General features: G+C 46.9%; 1 protein-coding gene across 1 annotated transcript; it reads left to right on the top strand.

Moving 5' to 3' along the window:
* Window positions 1-360: 360 nt before the first annotated feature.
* LOC126695935 (uncharacterized) lies at window positions 361-1,664 on the top strand. Its single transcript, XM_050392728.1, has 3 exons — window positions 361-535; window positions 609-1,009; window positions 1,095-1,664. Exons 2-3 carry the CDS (start codon window positions 611-613, stop codon window positions 1,662-1,664), a joined length of 969 nt encoding a protein of 322 aa, XP_050248685.1. The 5' UTR covers window positions 361-535; window positions 609-610.
* The last annotated feature ends 7,601 nt before the right edge of the window (window positions 1,665-9,265 follow it).

Here is a 9,265-nt window from a genome sequence, read left to right as displayed (position 1 = left end):
TAAACTCAAATTTTAGTAATATGTAGCCAAAACACACACACACACACACATACATATTTTCCTTCACTGTTACCGTCCGGACGAAATTGATAGGTCTAGGGGAATATATAGGTTCGTCCCCAGGAGTCCGTTGTTGAAAGTCATCTATGACACGCCGGACTCAAATAGGGATTGGAAGAGCCGGTACTTCTTCCTAGGAGGCGACGGTTGGATGGGTCGTCCGGGGGACACGGATTTCATGCCCGTCGACACTACTTGGGGCATATTACATCCATCTAGTATGGATTATCCTTCAAATTTTAACTTTATTAAGTTTGTTGAATATAATCTAACCGTCCTCTATCTTCTTTTGTAGTTAGACGACGCCCCCAAATTGAAATTAAGGAGTTTGCTTTCCTTGAGAAAATTTTCTCAAAGACCAAGCCGGAGGAAAGGACTTGGGCGAAGTTGGTAACACTTAATAACATTCATTGGTATTGCGACGGACCGGAACCGACAGCGGCAGCCGTCAAGTACGAAGCACAGATAAGGAGGCGTAAGCTCGTCACCCTATTCTTGAAAAATTACGTAACTTACTTTGCTAATTAACTCTCCCGTCCATGTTTCAGAGATGGATGACGCCAAGAGAAGAGCTCTGATCCGGGCAAAGGCCGCAAAGAAGACCGGTGATGACGCTCCCCCTACGACGGGCCCAAGCAATCCGTCTGCCAAGCGGAAAACTCAGCCCAAAGTGGATCGTCAGGCCAAGAAGGCCAAAGTATCCTTAGAACCCGTCGTGGGACTTATGGCGGAGCCTCCGAAGACGGCCACTCCAATCAAGCACGAGGTTGGCAAGGGCTTGATGAAGGGCCCGTCGAAGGATCAAGAGAAGTCGCCCGTCCTTCTTCGAGAGGATTCTAAGCATGCCTTAGAACAGATTTCCTCCATCATTTCGGCGGAGGATTATGAAGACTTAGGCAATCACTTGACGGAGGCCATGGGTGAGACGGGCCTATTTGCAATTACACAGGTAAGACAGCCCGTCTACTATTCAAATGCAAATTAAATCCTCTTTGCCCATTGTTCGTTTTATAACTATCGTTATTATTTTTTAGGCAATGGTCATGATGAAGGGGCTGATGGGACAGTGCCTCAGCCATGAGACGGCTTTGGATCGTGTACGGGCTAAAGCGGAGCAGACGGAGGAAGAACTTCTTCAGTTGCGAAACTGGAAACCCAAGATGGAGAAGAAGCTTGAACTTTCAGAGAAGGCAAGGAAGAGCCTTGAACAGGTGACGAAGGAGGCAAAGAAGGCTCTAGAGAGCAAGGACAAGGAGATAGTAGAGCTAAAAAATGAAGTCCGGCAGGCTAAGGATGTTGCGGTTCGTGAATACCGTGACTCCGACGCCCTAATTACTGAGCTGGGCGATTCTTTCCATCAGGGCTTCATGGATGCCCTCCGTCAGGTCAAACAAGCTTATCTAGACTTGGACATTTCGAAGTTCAAAGTTGAAGACCCAGTTCAAACATCCGTCGTGCCTGCTGCCTCAGAGGATACAGACGACCTCTTTGCTGATGACGATGCCCTTGGTGACGGGGAGTTGGCACCAGCAAAAGTTGATCAAGCTAAGCCTAACACGGAAACGGTTCCTTGGTCCGTCGACAATGCGGACAAAGCTCAGTAGATGGTTTTTTTTTTTTTTTTTTTTTTTTTTTTTTATGTACTTTTTGGAACAATTTTCATCCATTGTTGATGATATGCAAACATTGCCTTTTAATGGCCTATTTTTTGTTAAATGCATCTGTGCACTTCATTTTATATGTTGAATGTTTGAATTTTTTAATTTTGCTTTCGAATTCTGTCATTGCTTGACCTATTTATATCCGTTTAGCTATTAATTACTTACTGGATCCGGCATGTGTAGGTATATTTTTGATCCTAAGAATTTATTCTTTGGAAACCTGTAGAGTGTTCCGTCCACCTTGTGGATATTATATTGCATCCGTCCATTTTGGATTTCCAGTTGTCACCCTTCTGGGATGACCCGTCTACCTTATGGATTCTATTTTATTGTGTAAAATGATCCGTCCATCTTGTGGACTTTATTTTATTTCCGTCCACTTTGTGGATGATCCGTCCATCTCGTGGACTTAAGTGGTCATCCTTCTAGGATGATCCGTCCACCTTGTGGACTTCATTTTGTATCCGTCCATCTTGTGGACTTCAAGTGATCATCCTTGTAGGATGATCCGTCCATCTTGTGGACTTCATTTTGTATCCGTCCATCTTGTGGACTTTAAGTAATCATCCCTGTAGGATGATCCGTCCATCTTGTGGACTTCATTTTGTATCCGTCCATCTTGTGGACTTCAAGTGATCATCCTTATAGGATGATCCGTCCATCTTGTGGACTTCATTTTGTATCCATCCATCTTGTGGACTTCAAGTGATCATCCTTATAGGATGATCCGTCCATCTTGCGGACTTCATTTTGTATCCGTCCATTTTGTGAACTTCAAGTGATCATCCTTATAGGATGATCCGTCCATCTTGTGGACTTCATTTTGTATCCGTCCATCTTGTGGACTTCAAGTAATCATCCCTGTAGGATGATCCGTCCATCTTGCGGACTTCATTTTGTATCCGTCCATTTTGTGGACTTCAAGTGATCATCCTTATAGGATGATCCGTCCATCTTGTGGACTTCATTTTGTATCCGTCCATCTTGTGGACAATTGTAATGACATCCAAGTAGAAGATCAAAATTGTATTTGATTATTCTTAATAGAAATGCGTAAAGGAAAAGTGCCTGCCCCCTTGGGCTTAAAAAGGCACGACAAGATTGTAGCAAAAAACAGTTAAAGAAAAACTAATAATTAAAAAAAAAAAAAAAAAAAAGCTTAAGAAAAACTGGTTGTCATTCGCCGTGTTACTATTACTGGTAGTATTTTCTCAAATGCTCGGCATTCCATGGATGCGGTAGCTTCTCTCCATCTGTTGTCTCCAGGTGGTATGTTCCTTTCCTTTTCCATGACGTAACTCTATAAGGTCCTTCCCAGTTGGGGTCGAGTTTTCCCTGTGTAGGGTCTCTAGTTGCACCCATGACCTTCCTGAGTACGAGGTCTCCTACTTGGAAGTCTCTGTGTCGGACCCGGGAGTTGTACTGTCTGGCCATGCGATCCTGGTATCTAGCGATCCTTTACTCCGCCGCCGACCTAACCTCATCTAACAGGTCCAGCTGTAGCCTCATAGATTCGTCATTCCTGCTCTCGTCATGGTTGTGAACCCTGTAACTCGTGAGCCCAACTTCTGCTGGGATGACCGCCTCGCTCCCGTACGTCAGTCGGAATGGTGTCTCTCCTGTTGGGGTCCTCGCCGTTGTCCTGTATGCCCACAGTATGCTTGGCAATTCTTCGGGCCATATGCTCTTTGCCCCCTCGAGCCGAGTCTTGATAATCTTTAACAGGGATCGGTTCGTGACTTCAACCTGGCCATTAGCCTGAGGATGGGCGGATGATGAGTAGTGGTTTTTTATTCCTAGCTGTGTGCAGAAATCCCGGAAGTGGCCGTTGTCGAACTGCCTCCCGTTATCTGAGACAAGGACTCTAGGAATACCAAACCTGCATACGATGCACCGCCAGACAAAACTTCTAATGTTCTTTTCTGTAATGGTGGCCAAGGCTTCCGCTTCTACCCATTTTTTGAAGTAGTCAATACCCACTACCAAGAACTTCAGCTGCCTTACCGCCGTTGGGAAAGGTCCCATGATGTCTAGTCCCCACTGAGCGAACGGCCATGGAGCCGTTATAGGGGTTAGCTCCTCAGCTGGCTATCCGATAACATTGCTGAACCTCTGGCATTTGTCGTAGCTTTTAACGTAAGACTCGGCATCCTTCTGCATGGTTGGCCAGTAATACCCAGCTCGTACCAGTTTGTGCACCAACGACCGCGATCCAGAATGGTTCCCGCATATCCCTTCGTGTACTTCCCTCATTACGTAGTCTGCCTCTTCGGCCCCCAGGCATCTTAGATACGGACGGGAGAAACCTCTCTTGTAAAGAATGTCTTTTATTAAGACGAACCTTGCTGCTTGGACCTTTAGCTTTCTTGCTGCCTCCTTCTCTTCTGGCAGTAACCCGTCCTTTAAGTATGAAGTTATCTGTGTAGTCCAGTTTCTTTCGGAGCGTATCTCCTGCATGTTGTCGGGGTCTATTAGTGGAGAAAGTTGAACAAAAGAAAGTACATTACCCGGTGTCATCATATGTTCTGCTGAAGCGGCTTTGGCTAGCCGATCGGCGAGCTCATTTTCTCCCCTGGGGATTTGGACGACCATGGCTTTTAGTCCGTCGACTCTCGCCCTTACTTGATCAAGATATCTCTTCATCCTTTCCCCCTTGCATTCATAATCTCCGTTTACTTGATTGGTCACGACTTGAGAGTCGCAGTAAACGACTACGCTTTCGGCTCCGGCGGCTTTGGCTAGGTCAAGTCCTACCACCACTGCTTCGTATTCCGCTTCATTGTTGGTAGTGGGGAAGTCGAGACGGACCATACATTCAATCTTGTCTCCTTCAGGTGACAGCAATACGATGTCGGCTCCTCCGGCTCGCCGATTGGATGATCCGTCAGTGTATATGCTCCACTGGGGGGATTCTTCTGCCCCCTTGTCTTCGTCACGCGTAAACTCTGCTATGAAGTCGGCTACGGCCTGTCCTTTAATGGCCACACGTGGACGGTACTTGATATCAAACTCACTCAATTCTATTGCCCACAGCGTCAATCGACCTGCGGCTTCAGGATTACTCAATGCCCTTCGCAAAGGCTTGTCGGTCATTACGTTCACGGTATGGGCTTGAAAGTAGGGCTTGAGCTTGCGAGCCGCCGTGACCAATGCAAAAGCGAGTTTCTCCATAGGTTGGTATCTTTCTTCAGCACCGCGGAGCGCCCGGCTGGCGTAGTATACAGGCTTCTGTGCATTATCCTCTTCTCTAATTAAGGCCGCACTGACTGCGACAGAGGAGACGGCCAAGTAGAGGAAAAGTTCTTCACCAGGTTGCGAGGGACTCAGTAGGGGTGGTGAAGATAGGTATGCTTTTAATTCCTCGAATGCTCGCTGACACTCGTCCGTCCACTCGAAAGACTTCTTTAACGTGCGAAAGAAGGGCAAACACTTGTCCGTGGCTCTCGACACGAATCTATTTAATGCCGCTATCTTGCCGTTAAGGCTTTGTATCTCCTTCACATTTCGCGGGGGGGCCATCTCTATTATGGCTCGGATTTTGTCCGGGTTAGCCTCAATCCCCCTTTGGGATACCATGAATCCTAGGAATTTGCCTGCCGTTACGCCGAATGCGCACTTTCCCGGATTGAGCTTCATGTTGTAGGGTCGAAGCGTACCGAATGTTTCCTTAAGATCTTCTAGGTGGTCTTCCTCCTTCCGGCTCTTCACTAGCATGTCATCGACATAGACTTGGACATTCCTCCCGATTTGTTGCGCGAACATCTTGTTCATTAGTCTTTGGTATGTTGCCCCCGCATTCTTCAGGCCGAATGGCATTACTTTGTAACAGAAGAGTCCTTGACTGGTTACGAACGAAGTCTTCTCCTGATCGGCCTCGTGCATGCGGATCTGGTTATAACCCGAGAAAGTGTCCATGAAGCTTAGTAATTGGTGTTGAGTCGTCGAGTCTACTAGGACGTCGACCCTTGGAAGGGGATAGCTATCTTTGGGGCACGCTTTGTTAAGATCGGTGAAGTCCACGCACATCCGCCACTTGCCGCTCGCTTTCTTCACCATTACCACATTCGCCAGCCAATCGGGATAGTAGACTTCCCTGATGAAGCTTGCCTCTTGGAGTTTGCGGACCTCTTCTGCTATTGCTTGGTCTCGTTCCGGGGCGAACACTCTCTTCTTTTGTCGGACGGGTGGAAACGAGGGCAATACATTCAACTTATGTACCATGACCGAGGGATCGATTCCTGGCATATCGTCATGGCTCCAGGCGAACACATCCTTATTGCTCCTCAAGAAAGCTACGAGCTCTTGACAGATTGCGGGTTTGGCAAGCGTTCCGATCTTGGTTGTTCTGTCCGGATTGGAACTGTCGAGAGTTATCTCTTCTAGCTTCTCTGTGGGTTCTGCCATCGTTCGGTGCTCTTCTATGTTCAAGGCCTGGATTTGGTCTTCCATCTCCATCATAGCTACGTAGCATTCTCGTGCGGCAACTTGACTTCCGTGTAGCTCTCCTACCCCATACTCCATTGGGAATTTGATCATTAGGTGGTAAGTTGATGTTACCGCCTTCCACGAGTTGAGCGTAGGTCGTCCAAGAATAGCATTGTAGGCGGACGAGCAATCGACCACCAAGAATGTCACGTCCCTGGTGATTTGTTGGGGGTAATCTCCTACTGTCACCGATAACGTGACCGCGCCCAAAGGGAATACCCTACTCCCTCCGAAACCAACGAGCGGGGCGTTTGTCGGTATTAACTGCTCTCTGTCAATCCTCATTTGCTGGAACGCCGGATAGTACAAGATATCGGCCGAGCTACCGTTGTCGACCAACACTCGGTGCATGTTGTAGTCTCCTGCCCGCATGCTGACGACGAGGGCATCATCGTGTGGATGGTGTAGGCGTCGTGCATCCTCTTCCGAGAACCCGATAATGGGGCCTTCCCTTCTTGCTATCTTTTGCACTGTGCTCGTCAACTGGACATTCTGTACCATCCGAAGGTATGTTTTGCGAGCCTTTTTTGACGATCCGGCCGCAGCTGTTCCTCCGATTATCATCCTTATGTCCCCTAATGGGGGTCTTGGTCGCTCGTTTTCTCGGCGGGGGTGTTGTTCTTGTGGGGGTTGATCCGTTCTCTCCTTCTGACGAACTTCTACAGCTTTCCTTGTCGGATAAGGGCTTCGATTTGCTGCTTCAAGTCGTAGCAATCGGCCGTGTCGTGACCATGGTCACGGTGGAAGCGGCAATATTTGTCTCTGGACCTTTTGTTGAGATCACTCTTCAGCTTTCCCGGAAACATCAGGGACCCTTCGACCTTAATCTGCATTAGGACTTGGTCTATCGGAGCGGTTAACGGGGTGAAACTTGTGAACCTTCCGCCCATGGGTTTTGGTCGTCTCTCCTCCCTTCGGTCTCCCATCCTTCCTTTCTTCCACCCTTGGTCCTGTCGAGGGTCTTCTTGTCTGTCTCTTTTCTTGGGTCTATCTTCTCGGGCTAATAGTGCGTCTTCAGCGTTCATATATTTGGTAGCCCTGTAAAGCACCTCTGACATGGTCTTTGGGTCGTTTTTGTATAGGGAGAACAAAAACTTACCCCCCTTCAGCCCATTCGTGAATGCTGCTACCAGTATCTTGTCGTCGGTTTCGTCGATCAAGAGCGCTTCTTTATTGAAGCGTGATATGTAGGCCCGTAACGTCTCCTCCTCTCGCTGCTTGATGTTCATTAAACAAGCCGGGGATTTCTTATACCGATGTCCTCCGATGAAATGCGTAGTAAATTGAGCGCTTAGCTCCTTGAAGGTGCTGATGGAGTTGGGTGCTAGCCGGCTGAACCAAATCCTTGCTGCGCCCTTTAGGGTTGTAGGAAAGGCCCTGCACATAATCGCGTCTGCCACTCCCTGAAGGTGCATTAGGGTCTTGAAGGTCTCTAGGTGATCTAGAGGGTCCTTGACTCCGTCATAACTATCCATATTTGGCATGCGGAACTTACTCGGCAGGGGGAAGGAGTTGACGGTTGTCGTAAATGGCGAGTCAGTCCGGCTGACAAGGTCGTCAAGATCACTGGACACTCGCCCCTTGAGAGCATTCATCATTACTTCCATCTGTTCCTTCATCGCCTGCATCTCCGCGATGATGGGTGGTGGAGCCGTATCTGTCAGGGAAGGGATGCTAGTGTCCCGTCGTACTGGTCTGCTCGGGGCGTTGCTCTCCTGTGGTCCGTCATGATTTCTCCTTTCAGCGCTGGTCCCTTCTTGATCCGCTCCTTGGATATTGACCGCCGTATTCTTTTGGTTCAGCTGCTCGTCTAGGTCGAGGTTTTGTTTGGTGAGGCGCTCCACGGCTGTGGCGAGCGTCCTGACCTGTCTCTCAAGAGCAGTCGTAGGGGCTTTTTCTTCTTGAACGTTGTTAGTGGTTGCCATTGAGCGAGTGAGTACCATGTAACTCTTTTGTCTAGGAAGCGATAATGTGCTACGTTTCCCACAGACGGCGCCAACTGATGATGCCGAAAATATCACCAACAGGTCACACCGCACTCGCGACTCAAAGCGAACCTGCACAACAAGAACAATCGAAAGAAAACCTTTAGAGAGCATCGGTGTGGTGCCGGCCAAACACTCTCCGAAGGTCAAGTTAGAATTCTTCTCACCACTCTAGAGTGCTAGAGAGGGTAAATTATGCGTACCTTGATTTGCGAGGGTGTTAGGTCTTTTATAGTATTAGAGAGTTGGCTTTTCCTTCTTGGTCTCGAAGTCTTTTCCATGTGGGACTCTACTTCAAACTCTTCCGAGCGTGGTGAGCAAGGATTTCCTTATAGAGGAAATCTATTTTCAGCGTGCGTGTCTCCTAAAATCACCCTTGTATTTGGATTTCCATTTTTGGATCTTAGGGCTTTTCTAGGCAATGAGCGATAGAGATCTCGGATCATGGGCCCTCACTGTGTCTTTCAACGATGGGCCTTTAAAGCGCATGGGATCATCTTTACATAGGCCCAAGAGTTCCTATCCGTCAGGCCCATTAAGGTAGGCCCGTCAGGCTTTATATTTTATTAACTTCAATACATAAAGGTAAAAATTAACTAAAATAGTATAGTATGACCTATGAATAGTACCAAAAAATGTAATAAGACCCATAAATAGTACTCCCTCCGTCCCACTTTGTTTGTCCTGTTTGAAATGTCAAACTTTTTAAGGGAACATCATTTATTGTCTTGTCTATCTTTTAAAAATGTATAAGTTTCTAAAACTACACTTAAATAAATTTATTAAAAAATTGAATTAATTAACTAATAGGGGTATAATAGGAACATTAGTAAATTATTGACTTTTATTTTTAGAAAAATGACAATATTTTGAGACATCTCAAAATGAAATAAAGGACAAACAAAGTGAGACGAAGGGAGTAATAAAAATAAGTTAGATGGTAAAATAGGTTAGCAAAAATAATTTTTTGCAGTACGAAGAGCCCGTTTGATTATAGTTTTCAAAAATTGTTGTTTAAAAAGATGTGAAAATTGTGATTTAAAAAGTGTTGTTGAACAATATGTTTTTAGTGTG

The sequence above is a fragment of the Quercus robur genome, chromosome 8, assembly GCF_932294415.1.
Source record: "Quercus robur chromosome 8, dhQueRobu3.1, whole genome shotgun sequence".
Classification (NCBI taxonomy): domain Eukaryota; kingdom Viridiplantae; phylum Streptophyta; class Magnoliopsida; order Fagales; family Fagaceae; genus Quercus; species Quercus robur.
This window is presented reverse-complemented; position numbering and strand designations above follow the sequence as displayed.

What these genes read in the sequence shown, in the direction of transcription:
- LOC126695935 (XM_050392728.1), top strand. Translation starts at nt 611, where the DNA reads ATGGATGACGCCAAGAGAAGAGCTCTGATCCGGGCAAAGGCCGCAAAG. An exon ending in GCCTATTTGCAATTACACAG is followed by an intron (nt 1,010 to 1,094) that starts GTAAGACAGCCC and finishes ATTATTTTTTAG; the next exon opens with GCAATGGTCATGATGAAGGG.